Source organism: Numida meleagris, chromosome 13 (genome assembly GCF_002078875.1).
Source record: "Numida meleagris isolate 19003 breed g44 Domestic line chromosome 13, NumMel1.0, whole genome shotgun sequence".
Taxonomy (NCBI): Eukaryota; Metazoa; Chordata; class Aves; order Galliformes; family Numididae; genus Numida; species Numida meleagris.
Window position 1 is genome coordinate 14653224 of NC_034421.1, and position 27350 is coordinate 14680573.

Sequence of the window (27350 nt, forward strand, 5' to 3'; positions counted from 1 at the left end):
TCGACCTGTTGCAGAGGTCAAAGGAACCTGGGGCGGCAGCTTGCGTGGCTGGAGCTGAGCACCATCTCCAAACCGAGGGGCTCTCCTGAGCCCGCCTCGGCTTTGTCACTGGTGTCATGACGGATGGAAAAGTTTAAATGACGGGCTCGAGGAAAGGCTTAGAGATGGGCACACAAAAAATCACAGAGAATGGCTGTTTTGGGGGCAGGATGGCTCCACAGGGGCCGGTGCTGGATTCGCCTGGTTGGCGGTGCCCCTGCAGAACCAGGCCGCGCTCGGTAAGGGTTTGCAGGCCCGCACGCACTCACCGGCAGATGGGACCGTGCAGCCCTTCTGGCCATCGGGGGCTGAGTGCTTCTGGTACGGCTTCTGCTCCGGCATCGCCTCCCGGAACGCCGCGGAGTCGAGGAGGGGAATCCTGCTCAGCACTGGGGACTGCGGGATGCTGGGCAGCGTCCGGGACTTCCCCAGGAGCGGCCTCTGCAACTTTCTGTCCAGAGACCTGCAGGGAAGAGAACACAGGGCTCATCGCAGGCCCTGGGACGGCTGCTTGGAGCCGTGTCCTTCTCTGCAGGACACTTTGCCACGTGCTGCTCCTGGCCCGGCAGCACACGGCTCTTCCCAGTGCTGAACCGCAACCCTGGTTTGCAAGGCCGCAGCCGTTTGGGCAAAGCCTTCTCCCTTTGCATTTTAATTGGGATTTGCATCTTGAGCTGCAAGCCACAACCAGCCTCAACAGCACATTAAGCACTCAGCGCCTCCAACCCAGCCCACCCCAAAACGCACGGATAATCAGAAATAAGCAAATAAACAAACCAGAGGCATCAGGATCAAAATGACACAAATTGTGAACAAGAGAATGAAAGCTCTGCCCGCCCTCCGCTGCAGCCCTGTGCCTTACCCCATTGCCACCATGCTGCTCTGTCAGACCTCAAACTATTTCCTTCTTTCTTGCATGTAAATCTCAGTACTCCTCCAAACGCTCCTGCACACAGCTCCGTTTGCTGCGGAGCACCATCAGCACACCAACGCCAACGCTGCATGTATCTACTGCATGCTCACATGGATTGCATGAGGGTCCAAGGGACGAACTTGTGCCCTTGGAGGAGACCTTTGGAGCCACAGACAACGATTTATATTTGAACCCCAAACCTGCTTCCATCTGGAATCTGACTTGAGTCCCCAAGCAAAGCCAGTGCTGGGGATGCACCGTGCTGCATGCCATGGCCAGCAGCCAGCACTGCCGCTGGGATGTCGTGCAGCACCGTGTGTTACCGAGGATGCCACATCCCATTAGTAAAGATCCTTGATGGGAGTGTACAGCTCAATTAGAAAAGCCATCATCAATGCAGCTACAGCCCATAAATAGCAGCTGTTCAGTGCTTGGTGGAAAGGAGAGCACATACTCGAGTCTCACCGGCCCCATCGCTGCCAGGTCCCTGTCACCAGCTCTGGGACAGCTTCAGGGCGCAGGTGGGTGGCACCAAGCTGGTGGCACAGCACAGACCACTCCAGTATTGCCCATTCTGCAACACCCAGGGCACAGGTGCTGCTTCCTCAGGCGTTTATTGAAAGCAAACCACCCGGCCAAAGCAGCCACCATGGCAAGGAGAAGCCAATGCCTGCCCCACAGCCATGTCCTGGCTGGAGAGGTCTGTAGCACTCAGCTTCATCGCTGCAGGGAAGGAGGGGAAGGGCTGAGCAGAGAGAAAGGGGAGGGAGGCAGAGAGAAGGCCAATGCACGTCAAACGGGGAAAGCCAGAACTCAAGCCACTGTCCCCACAAACCTCTCCTCCCCCTTTATTTCAGTGCAGGAGAAGCCACTCTCCAAAAAGCCCTTCTCAGCACGGCCCAGGCTGGTTTGTCCTTGTTCTGAGAGGGAGGACAGAGGCCCTGCTTCCCCCAGGGCACGGATGGAAGGGCCCCAGGCTAGCTAACATTCCTGCAGGACAGCCCAGGGCTCACAGCTGGCCTTCCTCCTCCATCCGTCAGTCATCATGCCCTCAATCCATCCGCTCCCTAAATCTGTGGTGAACCAGGAGCTCATGGACCTTGGTGACCCACACAGCACCCAGGCGGCCCCCACAATGAAGCAGGGATGCTCTGAAATCATTGCAGTTCACTCCGAGCCCCACAGCACTGCCAGCAGAGCTGGGGCCGAGCTGCAGGCGCTGAGCATCCCTTCCCAGTCCAAACTAACTGCCTTTGTGCTGCTAGGTGCTAACAGGAGCTGAGGAGCGGAGGGTGAGAGCTGAAAACAGAGCAGCCTTTAGCTGGCTGTGAAACGGATTCAAAGCAAAACAAAACAAAACAAAAAAAAACAAAACAGCATTCAGCTCACAAGTTCAGGGGGGAAAAAAAGAAACAACCAACACATAAAACCACAACCAACATGCGAAGCTGTAAAAATACCTCCCCCCAAAGCTCAGCTGTGAGCTGGTAAATATCATGATTTCCACCAGCTGGTTCGCAGAGCTCCTCTCCTGCCATGGCTCCGGGCTGACGAGCGTGGCACAGCGGGGGCCATCGCCCGGGCAATGACAAGAGGCAGCCGGGGCCGTCCCCAGCAAACCATGGTGGGACACGGAGCTGTTCCCCCCCCGGTGCCCACGGAGCAGCGAGGATGCTGAAGGCAGCTGTGATGCTCGGCAGGGGAACGGGAAAGCCTCACGGGGAGAGCAAGCCAGGAAATCAGACACAGCTCTTTGTTTTAAGCCACAAACCTCTCAGTCGGACACGTAACAGCTTATGCTGAGAGGCAGGGAGAGCCGAGATAAGAGAGCCCATGACCTGCCAAAACCTGCGGCAGGGCAGGCTGTCCCTTGCCCATACACACAGGGCAGATTCACACGGCCACCAGCCCAGCACCCGGTGGCCTCATCCCCAGTTGTGGCCATGAAGCTATGGGGCAGGGCCAGTGCAGGGCTGTGCTCTGTACTGAGCAAAGGAAGTGAATGGAGCTGAGCCCACCTCGTCCAGGACATTGCAGCTCCTCTCAGGCAGGGGTGAGACGCGCCAGGCACGAACTCTGAACGCTCCGGTGCAGAAAGCTTGGTTTGCTTTAAATCCCATCATTTCTGCAGCGTGAGCGAGCGTTCCACCCCTTGAGGTCAGCATTGGCAAGGCTGCCCTACCACTGCTAAGCCCCGGCAAAAAGTAATCATTTCATATTTTGGCCAAAAAAATATCCCTCACCACAGTTTTGGACAGCGCGTTGTTGTTTCAAACCCTCCCCTCCCCCTGAGCTGGGGTTTGCTCTGAAGCACCAGCACCCCAGAGCACCAGGAGCACCAGGAGCGCTCCCACTCCAGGTGGAACAGGAGCCCGGCCAGCGGGGTGGATTCATGCTCCCAACATGCTCCAGTAACCATGACAAGTGCTCTGCAATGAAGGGGGGTGGACGCAGGGCGAGGCAGGGCTCCCTGATGGCACTGCCCTCATCCCGTGGGGCCGGCGGCGTTGGGCTGTGAGCTTCCCACCAAACAGATGTGAAGAAAGCACGAGGAGCGTGCAGGGCAACAAGAAAGGAAAGCCACCGAGGCCGCATTGCCTCTTCTCCCCCGTGCAACTGTCGTGCATAATCACAGAGCGTGCCACGAAGGGTCAGCAGCGCCTTGAGCAAAACAACGCACCCGGGTTCTGTCCACGCTCCTTCCCGTTGGAAATGAGAAGCACAAATCTCAGCGCCATCGCCAGCCACTCCCCGTGGGCAGCCAAACCCCACCACACAGCTCCCACTCCTCGAAGGAAGAGGGGGAGAAAATATCATGGAAAAGGGCTCCAGGGTTAAGATAAGGACACGGAGATCACTTGCCAGTTACCGTCACGGGCAGAGCAGACTCCGCAGAGGGAGGTTAATGTAATTCATCTCCTATTGCCGACGGACGGGAGCAGTGAGAACTAAAAGCAAACTGAACAAAGCTGCTCAGAGCCCCCCAGCCCCCTGCTCCCGAAGCCCAGCCGTGTGAGCCCAGCCGGGGGGTGAGACGGGGACACGGCCCGGCCCCCTGCTCCATTCACAAACCTCCCCCTCGCCAACCGCCGCTTTAATTAGAAGCTGTTGGCAATCACATCCGCCGCGTTGAGCCGCTTCCCCCGGTGTGTGCGGCTGGGGCCTCTGTTTCCTACCTGCCCACCCACCCAGCTGTGACTCAGTGCCAACACAGTGGGTGAATGAGGCACCAAGCAGTCTTTCTAGCAAGCGTGACTCACAGGCCAGGGCTCGCTGCCGGAGAAGTTTGCTGCAGTCATGCTACATATGTAATTCTCCTTAATGCCAGCGTAACTTCCCCTTCCTGCTAGCCCATCCAGCTGTCACGCCAAACGAAAGGATGACTGTTGGGATTTTGCCTAATCCAGGCAAAGATGAGCTTCAGCTTGCGCAGAACACGGCCAGCTCCCAACCCTGTCACCACCCTAACAATCAGTCCCAAGAGGAGGTCAGGAGCTGGGCAGAGAGGAAGAAAGCCAGCGCACGCCCCACCACCCCCTGCGTTCAGATGTGACACACCCCCAGACCCACAAGGATGATGCTAAGAGCACCCAGGCACTTTTTCAGCCTTTCTGAAGCAGCAAGCCTTCCCAGCACCCTGGGGACACGTGCACAGCGCCTGGGGACAGGAGGGAGCAGAGAACCACCCCACGGCCATACAGCACGGGGATGGAGGTGGGAAGGCTCCGCTTGCCCACTGCCAGCTGGGAAAGGCACAGGACATGGGAGCACAGCCCCCAGCACCCTGCAAGCTGCCACCACACGGGCACCGCAGCAGCACCCACACCGTATGCAGGCACAAGGAAGAGGGGCTGAGCCCTGAAGACGCCGATGTCTGCTGCGGGGAACTTCAACAGGACTAACTCCTGCCCAGCAGGCTGTGGCTGAGTCACTGGCATGGGATTTAGGGCTATTTCCAGCTTGGTTTGGTTCAGCATCCGCACGGAGCACGTCCACGCATCAGCGCTGGACACGTCCATCACTGCTTTTATGACCATTTATTTCTTATATAGGTTTCACTGATTGCAGCAGTAATGCAGATCACGCACCCACACGCTGCCCTGCTGGCCGCTCAGCGAGGGGGGTGTTGGAGCTGGGGAGCAACCGCAGCTCACATACAGCTGCAAACACTTCTGAGCAGCATCAGGTGGAAACTTCTCACTCAGTCTCAAGAACTTCCCAGTGCCTTACTTACTTTCTCTTTTAAAATCCAGCTCCACCAGCCAACGCCGACCGAAGGGCACGGGACTGGGACTTGGCAGGACTCAGTCACGACGTCCCTGGGCGGCCACGGGGACTCCCAGGGCTGTAAGCCAGAGCTGGGAAACCTGCTTCCATTTTTACCCAGCTGCCACATGTAGACTGCTGCTCACATAGGGTTTGTGCCTTCGGCGCAGTTTTCCAGCCCCAAAACGTGCCAGTTCCTCCTCTTCCCCATCACAACCGCGTGCCTGAGCACAGACATGCTGCCAGAGCTGGAGAGATACTTTTACATACCCCAAAGCAACCGAGCACAATCTTGCCAGGAGAACATCGCCTACCGCCCTCCCCGCCTGGCAGCACTGCTCTCAGGTCCAGAACAACCATCCAAAACCCATTATCTCCATGAAATGCTGCTGGATCCGCTCCCTCCCAGGAGGGTCAGAAGAACCCAGGATCTCCAGCCAGGAACCTGCCTGGGCTGAGACAGAGCCTGGGAGGTGCCTCCACCGCGCACACACAGCGTGTCCCGGCTGTGGTTGTGCCTTCCTCCTTCCTGATCCGCTTATGAAAGCAGCAAAAACTTGATAGGGGTTGTCCAGTCCTTTCAGTTTAAGAATAACAAAATGAAAGTTGGCTATTTCGTACTGCGTGTGTCTTTTCCTTTCACTGCTCCTCCACACCAGGCACGCAGAGCACCAGGCGTGAGCGCACCGACGCCGGCACCAGGAGACAAAGCAGAAAACCCAGCCCTTGCTGCCCTTCTGCCCGGGCTCACTGCTCTGCGCCCAGCACTGCAGCCTGAAGAAATGCACCTCTACGACGATGCAGGCTCTCACCCTGCAGAAACCAGCACAGCTCCACAGCCGCTCAGCCCAGGCATTCAGCTCTGCCACAAAACTACTAGGCTGCAAAAAGTCACTGCGAATAAATCGCTTGTTTAAGAGGACTGGCTCTGGCTGACTTTTCCTGTCCATCACAAGCACTGGGAGGTGCTGCCTGCTCGGTGCACCGGCCCCCAGCCCAGAGACCTGCCAGCCCATTCAGCTGAATGAAGTGGGCACCCATGCCACAGCGGAGCATCTCTCAAGGTGCAGGAGCAGCTGCTGACATAACACAGGAGATGTGAACCACGGCACGGCTCTGTGCTGCAGCTCAGAGCAAGAGGACGTGCACCAGGAGGCTGAGCAACACCTGCGAGCGCTGGGTTTGGCCAGCAGCATGCAGCAAGAAGGTGCTATTGCTGTGTTAGCTGTCCGTGCTCAAGTTGGAGCCCTGCTGGCTTGCAGCACAAATTCCCAAACCCAGCAGACTTACTCAACCCGCCTCGTACTCACTGCTTGCTCTGTGGGTGTCATTTAAAAATGCAGGCATATTACTTAATACCACAACTACATGCTGCTAATATCTTTTAGGTCCTCGGAGAATGAGTGGGATCACTATATTTAGAATGTAATAACTCCAAGCAGTGCACCCTGTGAGCCGGTGTTGCTCGCTGAGTCCCTGCAGCAGCCGGAGCCCATCGCCCTGACCCACACCAACCCTGGGCAGAGCTGGGGGGACCGGCTGCCCTGCTGTGGCACTGCCAAGGATGCAGGAGCACCACGTTTCATTCATCCACACCGGCTTGTAGAAGTGAAGAAGGAGCTTTGGTGAACAGCGGCTCTGATTTCAAGAGCATCCCATGATTCAGTCAGTGCTTATTCTGACTTCCATCAGCAGCCGCGTGCCATCAGGGCACAGACGCAGCATCAGCAGGAGCACCCCTTGCTCACAGCCAGCCCAGCTACACAGGGCACACGAAGCTGTGGGCAGAGCCGAGCCCTGGGGCTGCTGGGCTGCGTGGGGAAACTTCTGCTCACAGGAACCGTGGGGCTGAGCTCCACCAGGAAGCCCCACACTCGTGTGCCGGGCAAGTGCTCGCGCATCTGTGCCCAGCAGCACCCCAGGAAGTTTGGTACATGAGTCACGCACCAGCAATGCCACTCTGTGGTTAGTGCTCCAGAGAGAGCAGTGCACCACGGCATCTCAATTCACATGGGTAACCAGGTCCAGGAGCACAGCACCCTGTGCATGGGCGGTGGCACGGTGCAGGGCCCCAGGAGCATCACCTCACCGCCCTCTTGCTTGCACAGGCAGGGACATGGCACATGCTCACTGTCCACGAGGTGCTCGGCTACATGCCGGCAAACCCTGGGGACATGTGTGCTCACCAGTGCCTGCACCATCCCCACATACATTCTGCATGGGCGCAGCCAAACCCAGGATTTGCAGCTTCCATGTCTGTCACTGCGCTGCCTGAGAAGAGCAGAACAAAGCTCTCAGCTCAGCCACGAGCATCTCCAGGCTTCTGGAGAGAACATGCCATGCTCTGAGTGAGCAGGGAAGAGGTGATGACCCTGGAATTGTGGAGCGAAGAAGGGAGCAGCGCTAGGACTGTGTGTCTCACCAGCTTGGTGTGATGTGGAGAGCAGCAGGAGGGCCCCAAGCAACAGATCACCAACTCCTTAATATCATTAGCAGAACCCGAGGTGCTCAGACACTGTGGAAGAAGGTGAGCGGATATCTCAGTGCTGTTTTTTCCATGTCAGCCCTACCTGGCACAGGCTCAGCACTGCCTGGGCTGACACACGAGGACAGCGGGGACAGCGGCTGTGTGCCAGCTCAAGCCCCAGCCCTTCCCTACAAACAACCACAACAACAGCAAGGTGTTCCCACGCACCATGGGGTGCGAGCCCCCATCGTCACACCCCTCCCTGCACAACACAGGGGCTTGGGCAGGGCACAGAGCACGCACACTTCCATTTCCACCCATGGAGCAACCTGTTGCTGACTCTGTAGCTGTGGGTTTTGTATGCAACAGGGTGAGGGGCAGACGGAGGGAAGGACGACAGCAGTGCACAGCCTTGCTGCTGTAACAAGGGACTGTGTGAGGAGGCACGGCACAAAGCAGGAGACAGAAGCAGGCAGGTATACGTGCAGGCAGTCACATGGCAGACACCCGAGATGCACCGCCGACACCTCGGACGTGCCCTGGGCAGAGACACAGGACGCCAGACATCCCGAGGCTCCGGCACCCCAGGCAGCGCCGAGATGCTGCTCGCAAAGCTCTTGGCTCATCCCCAGCCCCTGGTGACGGGAGAGGGCACGGGGGAAGCGAAGCACCAAGGACCACGTCTCCCACCCCGCAGCCGCACCAGGACGGAGGGGCCGCCGCCACCCGTACCTGCACTCGGTGACACTACAGCAGCAGCTCCCACTGCGCCGGCCCCGTCGCTCGGAGCGCAGCTCCGTCCTCGACTTCCTCAGGCTGAAGTACTCCGTCAGCTTCCCAAACGAAGCCATGGCCCCCGCCAGCTCCCAGCGCGCGCCCGCCTGCAGCCGTGGGCACCGGTCCCGCCGCGTTCCCGCATGCTATGCCCCAGCTCGCAGCCCCGCGCGCTCCATCAGGTGTGTGAGCAGGAACAGGAGCGTTGCAGAGCTGAGCTCAAGGCAGGAGTCACAGTGAGCCCAGGAGCTGGGAAGCGAGGTCGCTTTGCCCGCCTGAGCCGTCCGCGGGCACCAGGCTGCACGGCAGCAGCTCGGGGCTGCGTGCTTCTCTATTGTAACGTGGCAGCTGCTGCAGAGCTGAGTTAAGAAGGAGGGGAAAAAAATAATAATGCCCTCTGGTACTGGTGGCACAAGCCTGCACGCCCCTGTGGCAAGCGGATGCTCAGCACGCGCCCGAGATGAGGGAGCCGGTCCTCAGCCAGGTGAGGGGATGGATGCTGGCCAGGTCAGCAGCAGCAGCGTGAATGCCTGAGACATCAGCTGGTCGGACGGATTTCCAGAGGGTCTGTTCTTGTGGCACAGAGATCAGCACAGGAGGCGGAGAGCATCCCCGCTTGCTCTTCTTGAGGCTGTTCAGAGTTTTCCAGTTCTCCTCCCTGTCTGTTTTCCAATGCAGAAGCCAACCCTTTGCCTCCAGCAGCACCTACCCAACACGATTTTCCAGCTCGTCACCGAACACCTGAGCACGAGGAGAGGCACAGACATTTAAAAGAAGCAGCTCTGATCCATCTGGAGGTCACCTCTGGGCTCCGCTCCCCGAGCTCCAGCACAAAGCATCTCTCCCGCCGGCAGCAGGCAGAGGGATGCTGCGGACTTGGAGGGAAATCCTGTTCCCAAAGCTCCCCTGTTGGGAGCTCTGCATCCTCAGTGCCTGGCGCCGCCTGGGCAGAGGGAAAGAAAAAAAGGCTTCAAAATGCCACTCCAGCCCTGCAGAGCAAAACCAGGTCGAGTCGGCGAGGTGCATCCAGGGGTGGCTGACGGAAAGCCCCAGCCATGCCAGCACAGACCCTGGGGAGGCAGCCAAGCCGAGCAGCGCTAACCGAGGCGGCAGATCAGCGAGCTGCCTCCGCATCCTCTTGATCCCCGCGCCGTGGATGCCATGTTAAAATAAATAAATAAGCAACAAAAATCATTGATTGCTTTCTCCCTGCTCACAGCCATCCGCTGCCGGCAGCCCGCTTCCCCGCCCCGCCGCCTTCCTCCCTGCTTCTCCTCCTCTCCCTCGGCTCCCCGCTCCGAGTTCGATGCCGCCAGCAGCAGGGTACGCCCCGCCGGGGGGGGATCCTCCCGTCCCCCCCTCCCCCCCATCCCGCGCCGCCCACCTGCCCGCCCCGAGGGGCTCCAGCGCTGCCGGGGGCTCCCTGAAACCAACGCGTCGGCGAAGAGAGGGGCGAGGCACAGCACGGGCTGCCCGTGCCGCCGCGCACCCCCCGGCTCCTATCGGCTCCCCATTACTATTCGCGGCGAAAGGCGAGACGCCGAAGGAGAGCAGCGCGGGGGGGCAGCGGCGCGGGACGGACCGGGCACAGCGCGCTCCGAGAGAACCGAACGCCGGTGTCGGGGCGCCCGGGGGGAGCGGTCACCCCGCAGATCCCCGAGCCGTGCTGCCGGGCTGCAGCCGGAGCGCGGGGCGAGGAAAAACGCGGAGCGGGGTCCGGCGGGATGCCGCCCCTGCCCTCCGCACCGAGCCACGCTGCCGGGGAGCCTCTCCTCCACGGCTGGGCTTGGCGTTGCTTTGCAAATGGCATCGCGCTTGCTTTGCAAAGGCCAAAAGCGGCGTCGTTTTGGGGGCACGACAGGGCAACGTGGAGGAACGTGGGGAAAGCAGAAGGATGAGCGCGCCCGACCCACGCTCCCAGGAGCGAAGCGTCAGCCCCGGCCCCCAGCGGCTCTGCAAGGGCGAGGGGCCGACGTCGGAAAGTTCAGAGCAGGACAACTCCATAAACTTCTCCAGGTGCGATCGACCGCCGATACCACAGGGCATCGCTACTCTGCAGCCCCCGCTGCCGTGTCCCAGTGCTCTGCCCAGGAGGGACCGGCTGCAGCCTCATCTCTCCTCCACCTTTCAGTCCCCCCAGTGTCTCAGGGCGTGGGATGCCTGTTCCCCACCCCCGAGGCAGAGGAGCAGCCCGGGGCCCTGCTCAGGGCGCAGCGGGGTCAGCCCCTGGGGCCAGGGCTGTCACAGCCACCAGCTCCCAGCCGAGCACTGCTCCTTTCACCAAGCAGAGACAATCTGCTGAGGTGCTGCTGGAATCTCTCTCATTTCACATTAGCAATCTGCTGTGCCGGGGGTGCAGCCACGCGCTCAGTGACGCGAAAGGCAGCTTCCCACTGCCATTTAACAGGGGAATGAGAAACTTTAAATGGAACCGTAGTTATGTTTGTGGGGGGCATAGGTCGTTTTGTTTTCATGCTGTATTGTGATTCCTTTTAAAGAAGAGCTGCAGAGAAGGCAGTGAGAAAGCAGAAATGAAGATCCACAGGGGCTGGGACTTTGTGCTGCAGTGATGCTGACCTCACACACCCCAACACCTGCCAAAACATCTCACACCTGTGGCTGGAGGGGAAAAAAGCCACAAGCACGCCTCCGGGTTCGGGGCCATCACATTCCTGTGCATGTGCAAACCAGGGCAACAGACCAGCACTTCCCATTTCAAAGCCCTCGCTTCCAACAAGGTGAAAGCAGCACAGACCTGGGAAGCAGCACGAGTCCCAGCTTGCAAACAAGGACAGCCCATTTTCCAGGCAAAAGAGCTACCGGCTCCCTTGCAGCAGCCTGAAACAGCCCCACGCTGGGTGCCCAGGTGCAAGGCTTGGAAACCATCCCTGCCACTGGAGACGGCTCCGGCCCCAGGGGTCTCCTCGCAGCCCCATCGCTGCGCTGCTGAGCAACCCACAGCTGGATGCTCTGTTGTTTCCCTGGGCAACTTTTATTCCGACAGCTCTTCTCCACAGCAGCTCAGGAAGGAGGGAAAGGGCATTGCTCAGACACAGCTGACAGCTTCATCTGCTCCCGCGGTGCTGGAGGACGCCAGCACCATTCCTGCAGGGCTTTTGGTTCCCCACACCAAGAACTGATTTACACCCCCCACACTCTCTCCGGGAGCCACAGCCCTCAGAGCTTGACGACAGCTGATGGATTTGATGGGGGCTGGTTGATGGATGAGGAACTGGTTATGAGATTGCACCCGGAGAGCGGTGGTCAATGGCTCAGTGCCCGGATGGAGAGCAGTGACGGGTGCTGTCCCTCAGGGGTCAGTGCTGGGACCGGTGCTCTTCAACATCTTCATCAGTGACATCGACACTGGGATCGAGTGACCCCCAGCATTCTGCAGATGACACCGAGCTGTGCGGGGTGGTCAGCACAGCCAAGGGACGGGATGGCATCCAGAGAGAGCCAGCCAGGATGAGCAGTGCGCCCAGGGGAACCACGTGAGGTTCAACAAAGCCAAGTGCAAGGTCTGCACCTGGGTCATGGCAACCCCCGCTGTCAGCACAAGCTGGGGGATGTAAGGAAGGAGCACAGCCCTGCTGGAAAGGACTGGGGGTACTGGTGGATGGCAGCTGGACACGAGCCAGCACGGTGCCCTCACAGCCCTAAAGCCAGTGGGATCAAGGTCAGGCTGGGTGGGCTCTGAGCACTGATGGAGCTGTGGGTGTCCCGGTGCATTACAGAGGGATGGGACCAAACGGCCTTTAAAGGTCCCTTCCAACTCAAACGATTCCATGAATCCCCACAGGAATGAGGTCAGCCCACAGTGAAGAATTTTGGTAAGCATCCATTTTTTCTCTTTTTTAGAGGAAGGCAAGGTAAGTTCTGAGCACAAATGCTTGGGGTTTGGGAAACAAAATTCTTCTGCTCTGCGTTTAATCACAGCCAGGGATGGGGCCACCACCTCCCACACCATGGGCCTGGTGTGCCAGCAGACACTGCAGAACAGTCAGAGAAGGGGGCAGAACACGAACCCACGGGATGAACCAAACCAAGCAGCACATGTGCACACGAAGCACGTTAAAGACAACTATGAAGGATGCTCCTTAGGTTGCTAAGGAGAGCACGGGAGACTTCTGGCAACTACCAAATGTCTCCATACTGAATGTACACACACACTCATATCCCTGTTAAAACATTGCATTGCAAAGTCATCCAATAGCTCCAAGGTCCCACAGTCATTTAGGTCTTTGGGGAGGGGGGTCAAAATAACTCTGTGAGCATCCTATGTGCAGCTGGACCAGCAGCACCACGGCACATCACGCAGAGACAATGCACAATGAAACACAAAACCCCAAGAGGAACCAAGCAGTGACCCAACCCCCCCCTCCCCCCCTTCGAACCCCACTGTGCCAGGCACTGCCCCCCATTTGGGATGTGTGCAGCAGGACCGGGCTGTGACACGGGGACAGCCACTCCCAGCCATGTGCCACAGCCACAGCCCTATGGCAGTGCTGCATTTTAATACAGTTGTAATAAAAAGCAGAGTATAAGAGGCACTATAATTTCAGTCTAACTAGGCACTTCGCTTTAATTGTCAGTTCTATGGCACTGCACGCAAATCTCAGCGCCGATACCTAGCGCCAACCACGGCGTCACTTCACTAATTCGCCCGGCGCATCGCCGCATCAGAACTCATTGAGCACAATCCCTCCATTTCCAGCAGCAAATCCAGATGTGCTGCCCAAGCTGCAGCTCAAACATCCTCCTCCGTGGGAACAGCACCGAATTGCGTTAGGGAGAGGCTTCAAAGACAGCTCCCTTGTAATTTGGGCCACTTTCCTGCTCACGAAGCGCAGAAGAGAGGGCATTAGCCACATTAGGGAATCCAGACGCAGCGCAGCGCCCTGCAGCTGAAGCTGCCCTGCCTGCAACCTGCCAGAGCCCTGCCCTGCTGCCTGCTCCTTGGAGGTGGCACAGACACCTCACTGAAGCTTGCAGGGAGAGATAAGGGCAGGACGCAGCAGAAGGCAGCGGAAGGAGCGGCGGGGGTTTGCTAAGGAAAAAAAGAGAGAAAATGAATCAGTCTCTCCCCAGCAAGATAGTTTGCCGAGTTCAAAAGGATGAGAGAAAGCATCAAACACCAACAGTGATGTGAGGGGAGGAAACAGCAAAAGGAGACGCAGAGGCAGAACAACCAGAGGAGGCCGGAGCTGGCGGGGGCACACGTGGGCAGCACGGCTCTGCCCCATGTCTCCATGCAAACCCCCAGACCCTGCCCAGCTGGGGCAAGCTGCTGACAAACCACCTGCCCTTCGTCTGCCTGGGAACAGGCAGCTCAGCATGCCCCAGACTGTTACTCTTCCTCTGCCCACCCCCGTGCCAAAAAGAAAAAAAGCCTTAGCAAAAGCCTAAGCAAAAATCGGAAAATCTATTAGCACAATCAAAGATCTCAGAAAACGGAGACTATTTCTCGCAATTACAGCCCAGCAAACACCATCTATCTTTAGAATAACAATCTGTATCGAGCGAGAAAGCTCTGCAGAGCTCCGGCAGGGCTGCAATCCACGGGGCCAGCAGTGCCCAGGGACAGCCCCTGTGCCGCCCGGCGAGGAGCAGCCCCCCCCTGCCAGCATCTCCGGGCCATCCCTGGGCACTGCCAGGCACTGCTCGGATCAGGGCTCAGCCTGTGGTGTGGGCTGGGCAGCACCAGAGCACAGAGCCCAGTGTGGACCGCAGGGTTTGGCGGCTGCATCACCCTGCACCGTCAGCCCCTGGGTGCTGGGCCACGCGAGGGAAGGATACGGCAGCTTTCCACCTCTTTCCTTCTCCCTTTTGCCCAGTAATGTGTCCAAGCAGTGTGAAAACCTCAGCCTTGTTCCCAAATGGTGGATGAACACGGCCCTCCGACGATGCAGAGCCGGCCGTGCCCGCTGCAGTTGAGGACTGCAAACTCTCGAGCCCAGAGTCAAATTTTAACTTTTCACGTCGGAACTCAGAATGGAGCAATCGTCAGAGGGATGCTGGATTTACTCAGCATACGGCTGCTCGTTTAAATTAAGCCGGGAGATTTCCCCCCAGGTTCTAGCAATTTAATTAAAATAAAGTAAAAAACAAGCCTCTAAAACTTCCAAACGCTCGCCGTGCAATTAAAACCTCCAGGACTGCCAAACAGAGCACAGAACCTAAATAACATCCAAGGGAAAAGAAACACTCCTGCTATTTCAGTCCAAAGCCGGTCACACCGAACCCCCCCCTGCACGAGGAAGAATTAAAGCCACCAGCAGGCACAGACCAGAGAGAGGGACGTCTCGAGGGTGACCAGAGGATGCACGAGGGCACCGAGATGCTGCATGACACAACGCTGTGCCCTGAGGAGCTAAAAGCCAGCAGCTTCCAGAGCAGTGGTACCTGTGGGGCAGCAGCTGGCACAGCTGGGGGGTCCCCGAGCAGCAGCATGGTACCCCCAGCACCAACGGCCCCTGCTTGCGGTGTCTGCCATGCCCTGGGCAGGATGTGGTGGTTCCTTGTCACCAGACACTTGTGGAGGCAGAACGTGGGGGTCGTGGGCAGCATCATGGCTGAGAACGGCAGCAAACACAGCTCCCTGCCGAGCTCTGTGCTTCTCAACCCCACATGGGGCAGACCCTGTGCCCCAGAGATGGCTCTGGACGTCACAGCCGGGCAAGCAGAGCTCATCATGTGCTCAGTTATGCAATCTCCAGCCGGGGCTGGATATAATACAGGTTTTGCTGTCCCACCCACGAGGGTCTCCTTCCCTGCTCTGGGACCACCCCATAGCCCGACAGTTACAGGGGGCTGCCCCTGCTTTGGGGCCCAGACAAAGCTCTGCAGCCACGTCACCTCCTCGCAGCGCTGTCACATCCCCCACCAGACCTCCAGAGCCCGGCACAACCCCCGTGCACCCCCAGCCCCCTGCCACTCCCAGGGTCAGCGAGCACTGCAGCAGCCCGACCCACAGAGCTGGGACCAGCGTACTGGGCTGGGCCACGGGCACTGGCCTCACATCTTTGCTTCACTTTTACTGGTCATCATCTCCACAAAGAGATATCACAGGCGATCACCAGCACAGGAGCAACGTGGCCCTTCGCCACCAAGGCTCCCACAGCACCAGCCCCGGCTGCTGCATCCAGCAAAGCCTCTGAAATGGCATCAGGGCCGTGTGTGAGATCAGTGGCACTGCGGGGCGCCTCGGCGTGCTCCCCTAGCAGCTTGCAGGATTAAAGATTTAATGCAAGGCGTCCCTCTGGAAGAAATTACACAGGCTATTAAGAAAGATGCGCCGCTCATCTGATGAAATCTCGCAATCATTGCGGCAATATGTGCAAACTAAATAGGCTCTGTAGAGCAAAGGGAAAGCTGCAGTTGCTCTCGTGAGCCCTTTCCAGGGAGAGGAACCAATGGGTAAAGCAGCAGCTCCATTAGCAGGAACGCGTGTGTGCAGACACAGCCGTGTTTGTGGAGAGCCCCGCTCCCACGAAGGAGCCGAGCACCCAGGGGCCCTCCCAGCCCCAACCCCCGACACCTCATGGGGCCCCGGCTGGCAGAAAAGAGCATGGGGGGTGCCAGTGCCTGGGGAGCTTGGGAAGCCAAGGCATGAGCTAGCACTTCTCCTGACAAGCAGGAATTAATCCCAGCACGCTCACCCAGGGCCGACGGGACATCCTATGCTCAAGCATCTTGTTACGTGCTGCAGATACCCCCAGGTTTAACAGCCTTCTTCAGGGTGCCTCTTTCCGGCGAGCTCCGCGTCGCTCTGTGTACTGCAGCAGCACACTGCCTGCATTAAATCCTGCTCCAGCATCCCCAGAGAGCATTCACTGCAGCTGAACCCCATCTGTAAAACATCCGACTTGACCGAAGAGCTGGTGGTAAAGCTTACATTTGTATCTGCAGAGCTCGTTGCGTAGCAAAACCATCCATGCACAGCGTGCCTGGAGCTATTTTCCCCAAAAACTCAAGCTGAGACCCCCACACCTCTGGGGCCGTGGTGCTTGGCAGCCTGGAAGGGCACTGAAGAGTCTCAGCCCCCTATAGCAAGAAAAGGGTTGGAAAAGAGATACCCAAAGGCGAGGGGACAGGGCAGCCCAGGGGCAGGCACTGAAGCAGGACCTTGAAGGGGGTGAGGGGGGACAGCAGCTGCTCACCTACACCCCCAGCTCCCCCCAGCTGGGAGCAGAGCCCTCCTCAGCACCACAGCTGGCCCTGCTGACCACAGCCAGCACCAACAGCCACGCGCTGCGGCTCTGCCCACGGCACCGAGCAGCTAAACACGTCAGCTCCAGCACTGCCACTTTGTTGGCAGCTCCTTCCCGTCCAGGAGCGAGCGCGCAGACAGATCCCGCAGCTCAGCTGGTGAGCAGCTCTTTGCAGGTTATTAATGAAATCATTTACTGCTCATTGCTACGATTCTGCCAAAACACAGGGAGTTTAAAAAAAAAAAAAAAAAAAAAAGAAAGAAAATTAACAACCAAAAAAAAAGCACAACTCTTCCTGCCAGCAAAGCCCCCGGTTCGCTGCAGGTCAGCTACCTGCAGTGCCTTCTGCAAACACGGTGTGCCGTGACCTGTGCACGGCCCGCGCTGCTCCCGGCACAGCAGTGACACGTGCACGGAGATGACGGTGACCAACAGACCCGTGTGCGAGGGAGCACGCTGCAGCAGAGCCACGCTGCACAAGCACAGGGCGATGGGGCACACAGCCCCGTGCCTGCAGCAAAACCCCACCGACCAACTCAGCTCCAGCCCCGGTGCACAGAGTGCACGGCCCTACACAGCGCGGCTGCTGCTGACAGCGGCCCTCCCTCCCAAAATAGCCGAGGGAAGCAGAGCAGCACAGAGAGGGATAACAGCCAACCTGCTAAACAGCAGATCTGCTTTCACCAGCACATCAAGGACCTGCGGAGATCAAGGAAATATATTCCTTTATATGCTCTCTAGGGCACGCAGCTATTTGCAACCTGAAAAATAGCTGCTGTCGCTGTACATAGGAGGAATTTTCCCAAGCACGGCAGCGCAGCTTTAAGGGAACAAACAAGGGCTCCAGGAGGGCAGCTCGCTGCGTGCTCCGGCTGGGGACAGCAGTGTCCCACTCGTGGGATGGCAGTGGGCAGTGTCCCTCCGTGCCGTGGCATCGGGAGCTCTGCACGGGAGTGCAGCCATCGCACCCCCTCCCCATGGTCACTGAATAATTAATCCTCCAGAAATTCATCAAGTCCTTAGCTAAGCCAGCTCAGCAAACACAGTGAGGAATTTCTAGGTCAGAACAACACGGGGGGGGGGGGGGAGAAAAAAAAATAAAAAAACGTGACTGTTCTGCAGGGCCTTTTTTCCCCCCCTCTTTCCTAAAGCGGAAGACCAGGGATGGATGGTGCAGGAAAAGCCCCAGGACATTGCATTTCCCAGCACCAGTCAGCAAGGCCACCACGAGACCCATCACCTGCCCAGCACAGCAAGGGGGGGTGTGCAGGGAGTGTGGTGATGCGAGGCACAGCTGGCCCTTTGCAAAAAGGGCTGTCTTCCCAGAGAATTCTTGCACGAGCAATGGATTATTTGCTGAAGACAGATCATCCCTGAAACAGATAGCTTGGTTTAGGGATACCCAAAGGACCTGGGGCTATGAAAGTTGCTGCTAGCAGGCAGCACACGGATCTGGAGCAGTGTGGCTGAGGGGCACACTGAGCAGAGCACACTAAGCTGCACTCTGCTGGTGCCCTTCGCCCTGGTGAGTGTTCAACCCACACTATGGGACGCATGGGAGAGAGGCACAGCTCCAGGGAGGGCTGAGTGCCCAGCGGGAGGTGCACAAGGAAACCTGAAAGGGCTGGACTCCTGCTGAGAGCCTGGGAAGGAGGGACCCTGCAAAATCCCCTCTCCCCTCGTTCACACAAGCTAAATCCACAGCCCTGATCCCCATTGCTACAGCCTCTGGGCAAAGGTCCAGCCTCAAGGAGCTGCCACAAGCAGATCCACAGACGGGAGGGTGGTAGGGACCAGGGAGGAGAAGTAGCCCATGCTGCACCCACCTCCTCTCCCATTGCTCTGTGCAACTGCTGGTGCACCAGGAGCGCACCCCCCACAGGCAGACTTCAGGGCACCTCTCCCTAGCACAACAACACCTTACTTCCTCCTCCAGCCCAGCTTGCTATGCACCCCCTAAGTCCCTACTTGCACAAGGAGCACAGACTGCATGCACGCGGTCACCACACTCACCATCGGCTCTGGCACATTCATCCCTCAGCTTCTCACAGAGCATCTTCCAACCTCACGTCAAGACAAACGTGGGCGACCAGCCCAGAGAATGGCTTACAGGGAAGGAGATGGGCTAGGGAAGAGCGGAGCAAGGGTCGGTCCCTGCATTCAGCAGGCTGCATCCCACCCCCTCCATCACCATCACCGGGCAGGAGCAGCGCAGCGCAGCCGTAGCAGGATGCTGGAGCCCCTCGCACCCACCCGCACGCTGCCCAGAGCCCCGGCAAGGCGGGGGCGGCCGCGAACAATCCCAGCATTGAGATCCCACCCGCCCCATCTGCGGCTCCGCGGGCCAGCAGCACACAAAGCCAACGCCGGCCGATGACGAGCCTTGCCAAGGCAGGGACAGATCAGCCTTTGTGTGCGCAGAGGCAAAGTTAGCTTTGGGGGACAGGCCGGATCGCTCGGGCACTGGAACCTGGGCTCGGGCTGCTTCCCACGTGGAGGGCAGCAGCTCACGTGTGGATGACAGCAGAAGGCACCAGCGCTCCCCTCCTCGCTCTGCACACATGTGGGAAGAGTCATGGGTCCCATCTGCTTGGTCATGGACGTGAGGTCTTTCAGCACAGTGGTGCAGCAATGGGTAGATCAGCACACAGAGTTAGGCACATCTCACCCTATGCCATTCATCACCCACGCTTTCCTTTCACCCCAGCCTGGGGGCAGCAGCTCCTTGGGGACCAGCCTGGCAGAGCCCCACACTCTGCTCTCAGACCTGGCCCGCCCCAAACCTCCCAGCGCTTGGACTTCACGTCCACGCCGGCAATGACTTCCAGATGCAAAACCACAAACCCCCCCAAGGACAACAGGCGTTCTCCCATTTCCCCTCTCCCTGTTGTTGCTATAGCCGCCAGGACGAGCGCAGCCCACCTGCGTGCCCTCACCCCACGCACTGCTCCCAAGGGATCCCAGCACAGATCTTCACCAGGGCAAACCTTCAGCAGCAACCACCAAGGTCCCTGGACCACCCAGCCCTGAGCGTGCTCCCTGCAAACAGGCGCACTGCAGCAAGGATGCAACCCCCCCCATCTTGCTGGGTGCCTCCAACATCCAGCTGAGAAACAGCTGGTGCACACTGCCCTCCTTCAGGGTGGTTACCAGTCACTGGATTGATAACAGATTATATTTGTTAATTGATTATATCGGTTCCTTATTTAACAGAAAAAAGATGCGCGAGCAACAGCTACGTGCTTGTACTTCCATACATCTTCCCTCTCCGGCACTCGCAGACAGATATATTAGGGCTTCCTGCTGACCTCAATAAATATGCATGGCTTGGCAAGAACACCCCACACATTTACTTACTGCATGCTGGCATTCATTTATTATTACAGGGATGTATTCTCGTTAGCCTGAAACGCGGCACGGTGAGAGATGAGACGCCGCACGCAGCAGCAGCAGCCACCTACAGCAAAACAAACAGGCAGGGCAGGGGAACGCACAACGCCGAGCAAGGGGAGCTCAGCACAAAGCCTTCCTCCATGACAGATCACAAAGAGGAAAAAAAAAAAAAAAATCCCATTAAAACACAGGCCTTGCGGTGCTTTTTCTGCATATTGCAACGCCACTCTATTTGCGTGCCTTCCTGCTCCCAGTGCCTTTGCTTTCGGCCTCCAACCCTCAGTGTGTGCATCACCACGCTGCCTGGTGCAGGTTCACCCCACGGCAGAGCGCTCAGCATCGCTGCCATGCACAGAGCTGCCACCCCGCTGCCGCCCGCACCGTGGAACCGCTCTCTGCTTCAGCCTTTATTGCAGAAGCCAATTTGTCAGGAAAACAAACCAGCGATGAAGAACTTCATTTGCAAGTCCCCACGTTGCTTTGCCAAAGCTGGACACGACAAAAAAAAAGAACTATTTGAACTGTATCCCCAGCCACACCTGCTGGTAAAGCAACCTGCTCCCACCGAGCCGGGACTGCGCCGCTGCATTCGTGTGAATGCACACGAGCAGGGGAATCGCTCTCCTTTGCTCCCGTGCTGGCTGACCCGGTGCTGCAGGAGCAGAAAGCATCTGGCCGAAAACTGCTTTCCTCAAAGTCATGCAGAAATCCAGAACCACGGTCAGGTGGAAGCCTTCCTGCTTGTGAGCTGCAGACCGCAGCCGAGGAAGCAGTTAGAGCGCTCATCAGCGCGTCTGGCATGCAGGAAGGTGCCAGGGAAACGTTATTTATGGTGCAGCCAATGCCTCGAAGCACTGGGAAAGGCTTCCAGCTCATTACCCAACGCAGGCATCCCTCGGACAAATTAGGGATTGGAAAGTCGTGTCTGCAGAGCCGTCCTTTCATTTACCTTAAAACGACCTACAAAAGGAAGATGACATCCCGCACGCCCTTCCCTGCCACCCTCACTGCAGCACTGTTATTAACATCCAGAACGGGACGGGGTTCAGGGACCTGATGACCCAGGGAACGGTTCAATGGGAGCAGGTACGAGCCCAGCAGCCAGAAGAGGTGCTCTGGGGCAGGTCTGGTCCCACGGCCTCACAGCTCTGCTTCCTGGAGGGGATTCATCCCGCAGCCCAGGGCTTTAGGACCAGCGCACACCCACCCAGCAGCCCGCGCAGGACCCCTATGGAAACGGCCACGCTTGCCTTCCCAAGAGCTGGGCTCACACACCTTCAGGTCATCCACTGGCTTCAGCATTCATGGCTGAATCTCGCGTGCCGCCCACAGTGCGGGGCGCTGATTGGCGCCTCGATGGCTTCGCTTCTTTCACGAAGCGGTCACAGCCAACGGCAGCGCAGAAACGAGCCGCGTCAGGAGAAGAAAAGGAAGGAAAATTCCCTTTTGCCACGAAGAAATACAGTCCCATCCGAGAACTCCTGGGGACTCGGGTTGTTTGTTCTCGTTTTCAATCCGCAGTCACTGGAAGGGGTTTGTGCCCACCGGCCGCCAATCGAGCGCCTTCGTGGGAGCCGCGCGCTCCCTGCTCCAGCACCAGCGAGCAGAGCTGCTCTCATCCCTTCCAGCGCCAGGCCTGGGGCTGCAGCAGAGCTCCCTGCAAGGGAAGGAGCAAGGGAAAAGCCGCCCCGCACCGCGCCGTGCCCAGGATGTGGAGGAAGGACGGCAGCCCCACGCTCACCGGCACTACGGCGGCCACCACCTCCTTCCCCGATCCGAGAGAACCAAAAAATGAGCAGCTCTCCCCTCTCCAGGACAAAGGGCCGCCACCCAAGCAGCCCGGCACAGCTGCGCTCCCCCGGCGCACGGAGTGGGGCTCAGCTCCGGCGTGTCAGCCACAGCCCCTCCACCCGCGGGCAGGGAGCGAGGGGAAGCAGCGAGCATCAAGAAGGGCTTTGTCTGCGAGCATCCCGGCCGGTGCACGTGCAGCGTGCGCTTCCTGACACGGGCGGCTGGGGAGGGAGGGGTGGGGGGGGGGGCTGAACTTCAGGCGCCGTTTCCTCCCGCAGCTCTGCTCGCTCTTTGTCTTCTAAAAATAAAAGTAAACACTGAAGAAGAGCCCTTTTGGTTTTCTATTTCTGCTGGGTCAGAGCTTGCTGGTAGGAACGGGCTCTGCTGGAGCGGCTCTTCCCCAAGCCCTGGGAGCACAGAGCAGCCCCCACAGCCGCAGTGGGGTGCTGCCATGGGGCCTGAAGAGCCAGAGAGGGGCTCCCACTTGCACCATGCCGACCTCCTCTCCTCACCCACAGCATGGGAGACCTCACTCTGCTTCCCTTAACGATGCCTGAGAGCATAAGGAAAGCCAGCAAAGTGGTTTGTTTGTTTGTTTTTTCCTCTTCCCCACGTATATTCCATAGCCCACAGCAGGCTGTGCTGCCCGACAGTGCCAGGCTGAGCCCGGCAGCCCCGCACAGCCAGCATCGCTGATGAACCACGAGCACAAACTTCCTCAGCTGGCAGCTGCCGTGATCGGAGCACCTCGCTGCTCCGCCACTTGTTTGTTCAGGCTCTTCCTTCACCACTGAGCTGCCGTGCAGAACCCCAGGGTAACGAGGCACAAACACAATTATCTTCTCATTGTTGACCTGCGTACGGTGTAAACTCAGCATCAATTATAGCCCAGAGCTTCAGCTGTCCTCCCAGATTCCATAAAGTTGCTTGTCTAAGCAAATCCCCGCAGCGAAGAGCCTGCTACCCAGTGCAAAGTGCTTCCCCCACACCCTCATTAATACTGCTTAAATCCACCAGCACCAAGAACCAGCCCGTAAGAACTAAAATACAGAGGAGATGTGCATTCTGCCCATCTGACTGCCCCAGCTGCCTGCACCACGGGACGTGCCATCGGCCCAGGAAGGAGATCCCAGCCCTGGGAAGGGCACAAGTGAGGAGCAGGGGCTGGGAGCAGCCATCCCCCCAGAGGCAGCTTGTAGGGACGGCAGGGCACAAATCTGGGGAAGACGATGGGGTGGACCCCCAGCTCCCTCCTGGTAGCAGGCAATGAACCCACGCAGCAGCGAGCAGCCCGCAAACTGCGCAATTTGCAATCGAGCAAAACCCAACAACAAAAATGCCATCAACTCCTGAACAGTTCCCCCTCCTGGCCACCAAGCGTGAGAAGCACACTTGTTTGTTTCGTAGTTTTTTCCCCCCCGGGAGCAAGGACAGCGGCCCACGAGTACTGAGCGTTCCATGCACGCACCAACCCCCAGCTGGGGACACCGAGGCAGCCCCACAGCTCACCCACAGGACATGACCAGAACAAAAATCCCAGAGCCTGGGATGCGATGCCAGGCACAGAGCCCAGCAGCAGCCACGGGACAAGGTACAGACACGGGGACGCGGCCGTGCCCGCGTTGCTGGGAGCGCTGGGTGAGACGATGCCAGCTGCCTGGTTCTGGCACCCCAGCAGCGGTGTGAAATCACAGCACCGTCTGTCCAGGAGGGCCTGTTTATCATGGTTGTAAAATTTATGATGCCCTTATCTCCCAGTCCTACCGGGATAAGCTGCAATTTATTCTTTGGTTGTGCAGCTACCGTTTATGGGTGCGTACCCTGATGTGCTCACAGCACATCGGCTGCTCCTTGGCCCACCTCACAGCCCAGAGCAGCCGAGGCAGAGGGACGCTTGGCTCATTCTCCTCCCCAGCCCGAGCCATGGGAAAGCTTTGGCTTCCCTCCAATCTTCCCCTTAATTTACGCCAGGGTGCTTCCTAATGCTGGCATCACATGCAAAATCAACAGCAGATGCTTGCCAAAGCCATCAGCACTGTGGCTCCAGGCAGAGGTGGGCACACCGGGGCGGGTCACACCCTGCAGCCTTCTCCCTGACAGGACCTGGGCAACAGGATGCAAGCATTGGAGCAGGACAGCTCCCCAGCTGCACAGCCATCCCACGCAGCCAGGCCATGACAAGGGCAGCGAGCGCTGGGCAATGGGGAGGAGAGGAGGGCAAAAACCAGCCCCCATCTTTCCTGCTCACAGCCCCACAGCATATGGGCATGTCACATTATGTACAGGTGCTGCGACAGTACCCAGGAGGGGCAATTACTAGGATACCTGTCCCAGTTAATTATTACCTGGCCAACTATGTATGTTTCTATATGGGAACAGCCTCGTTTGGCTCCAGGGAAGGAGACACGATCGGAGCACACACTGTCATACCCGTGGAGCCCCTGCATCCCCACCCACTGCTCACCCAGGGCCTTGCTGCAAGGACAGAGGGGGACAGGCCGACCCCAGCCCAGCAGGGACACGCCACCCCCAGTGCCACATACAGCAAAGTCCAACACCGCACACAGCACAGAACGTGCACCTACAGCGGAGCTTACTTGGAAAGTCATCAGTCAGAAGGGGTTGAAATTATTTTATGCATAATTAAAAGGGAGGAAAAAAAAAATACAACAAGAGAAAGCAGCCAAGATAAGATCAAGTGCACATCCTCAGAGCCTCAAGTCAGTCTCAAAATTAGGTCCCCAGGTAAGAATAGCAAATGAATTTCTACCTTGCTAATGATCTTCTTCTACAAGAGCATTCATGTTCAGGACTCACTGTGTCCAAGCTGTTTAGAGCAGTTAATGTGGTACCAAGGAGGAAAAATAAAGAAGCGAGCCCACTGCAAACCTTTCCTGCACAACACCGCAGTTCTGCATGGCAGCTCTCAGGCCAGGTCGGGCCGTGCCTCTAGGACAGGGAGCCTCCAGCCCTCCGGAGCGCTGCAGTCCTGGTGGCAGCGCCTGCAGCCCTGCAGACCCCACAGCGAGATGCCCCAGGTGGGGTGCGAGCATCACCCTTAGTGAGCAGGCTGCCGAGCACGCTGCAGGGCACAGCTCCAGCCCCTCTGCCACAAGGCACGTGCAGGACGGCGGCTGCCTCGAGTCGCTGCCCGCTGACTCACCGAGCTCCGGCCGGGCCGTAGGCAAGGAGATGCCATGGTGACACCGGCTGAGCATGACTGCCCCAACAGGAGCTTCCAGCACAGCAGGTTGGTCACAGCCATCACCCCCACCTCGCTGAGCCCTCTCTCGCTTCCAGCAGAACCAAGCGGAGCCGTGCCACCGCCACCCGGCATCCAAGGACCCAAGCAGAGAGCAGCGGGAGGCAACGATGCCACCAGAAAAGCAGCAAACCCAGAGCACGGGCAGCACCGGTGTCCCCAGCCACACGCCGAGCCCCATCTGCAGGGCATGCCTTCGTACCTGCACCGAGCTGCCCCAGCACAAACCCAGCCCTCAGCAAGTGCTGCACATCCCAGGGACAGAAGGGAGAGGTGCCCCCCCCCCTCCCACCCACCCACACCCCTTGCAAACAAAGAGCTCCGAGCAGGAAGCGTGGAAGGAGCTGCAGGAGCACTTTGCCTTGGGAGCAACAGACAGAGGGTCACAGCCCTGCTATCAGAGCCAAGGAGATGACGGGGAAGCAGAGAAGGAGCCAGAGGGAAGCTGTATAAATAGCAGCATTGTCCTTGGTGTCACAGGACGTCAGATGTCAGCTACAATCCCTCACTCCAGAGTGGAAGCCTCTAATTGATTCCCATCTGACAGTTTCTTACCCAGCAATTACCGTCTGCCCAAACAAGCCGAGTAAATACGCTTTTTTCTGCCATTACAGCCAGCAACGAATCATTGACTTGCAACAAAAGCAGCATAAACAGCAGCATTTCTCCAGGCCGGATCTCCTGCTGCTCCCTCATGGATGCTCGGCCAACCCCAGCCCCCAGCAGCCCCTGCCCAGCTCTCCTTGACCAGGGGAAGAAATGCCACATGTCCCACAGCACAGGGGCTCTCCAATCGCCTCCACATGCCTCGAGGGAAGCCAGGGCTGGGCAGGCAGCTGATGGGACCAGGGATGGACACGAGAAGGACGCTGCCTCCCCAGTTATCCCACATACACCACTCCAGTGCCCTTCTGCTGCAGCCCGCTCTGTTGCCTGCCCCGCCGTCACGTAGAAGCAAACAACGGGAACAAGCCCTTGCTCTTGGATTTCTTCCCACTGCAAGAAACATGATCCCGTCACTTGAGCCCAGCGTGCTACATTCCTCACTTCTCACACTGCTGTTTACAAACCGACCGCCCTTCTGCGCAATGCACCACAAACAGCAGTGACACCTCGAGCCCTGCAAAAGCGACAGGGACAACAGAGGAAACATTAACCCAGAGCGGGAACTTCAGCCTGGATCTCTCGGGTGTTATCCCGGGGAGAAAGCATCTGAGAAAGCAGAGGTGCCTTCTCTTCCTCACAGGTCATTTCACTTTCGGGTTGAAGGGAGCAAGAACATCGCAGTGACCTCTGTGAAGCCACCCAGTCAGTGACACTGGTTCATTCAAGCAGCACAGAGACCCAGCCGCTCCAGCTGAGGGTTCTTACAGGAGGCAAAACCCAACATGAGTAGAGGAAGCTTGAACCCAAGTCACAAAAGACCTCCAGGGATCAGAGCCCAACCCAACACGCAGCCACCCAAACCCAAACCCTATTTCTGGAACACAGACACCGTTCGGTTGGGCAGAACTGGAGGATGGGGTTTGAATTCCTGCTGCCTGGGTGCTCCTCCATCCATTCCCATAGACTCACCCAGCACCAACACCGTGGCATGGGTCCCCTCTGCTCTGACCAACAGCACGTGCACAGCTTAAATTGCTGCCACCCACCCCAAAAGGCGACCGGTGCAGGAAAACCAACCACGCTTCTGCCACAGGAGCACCGCTGCGGCCGCGCTGCACCAGAGAGCTTTGCTTAAACACTGTGATCCCAGCATAAGCTACAGCTTTGCTTCCTGACATTTCCAAAGCCCCAGAGCACCCAGCTTGGAAGGAACCCAAGGCAAAAAAAAGAGAAAAGGAGACGCACGTTTTTCAGAGATGATTGCTGAGAGCTCCCGAGACCTTGCAGTTTTACAAAGGCCCTCCACACGCAGTGCTTTTTAAACACGTGGCTGAGACCCAGATTAGATCCAAACAGCGGCCGCACATCGAGAGCGGCCCAATGGGCAGCACCCGCAGGGAGCTGCAGGCAGGTATTCCCCATAAGGCCGAGCTTATCATAAGCCTGTTGACAGACATTTGAAAAGCAGGGACCAGACAGGATGAGCAGACCCTGGGAGACGCGCGGAGCCAACCTGCTTCTTTCCCAAATCCACTTGCAGACTCTGACGCTGCTTCTCCCGGGGCATCCTTTCTCTGTTTGGATTATGAGACCCGTTAATGGGCACAACAGAACCCAGAGGTTGGC

At 58.2% G+C, this 27350-nt stretch overlaps 1 protein-coding gene across 8 annotated transcripts in view; it reads right to left on the reverse strand.

The window, feature by feature from the left end:
* LOC110405722 (ankyrin repeat and fibronectin type-III domain-containing protein 1-like) overlaps window positions 1–27350 on the reverse strand; it is a 132727-nt gene that overhangs the window by 94480 nt on the left and 10897 nt on the right. For 3 of the 8 annotated variants that reach the window (XM_021411297.1, XM_021411296.1, XM_021411298.1), the window contains one exon: window positions 309–502. In XM_021411297.1, the coding sequence (XP_021266972.1) occupies window positions 309–381 (73 nt within the window). In that variant the 5' untranslated portion in view covers window positions 382–502. Of the gene's footprint in view, window positions 1–308; window positions 503–8417; window positions 9755–24626; window positions 25365–27350 lie in introns of those variants that run through there. The other 5 variants (XM_021411291.1, XM_021411290.1, XM_021411292.1 and 2 more) reach the window with 4 other exon arrangements.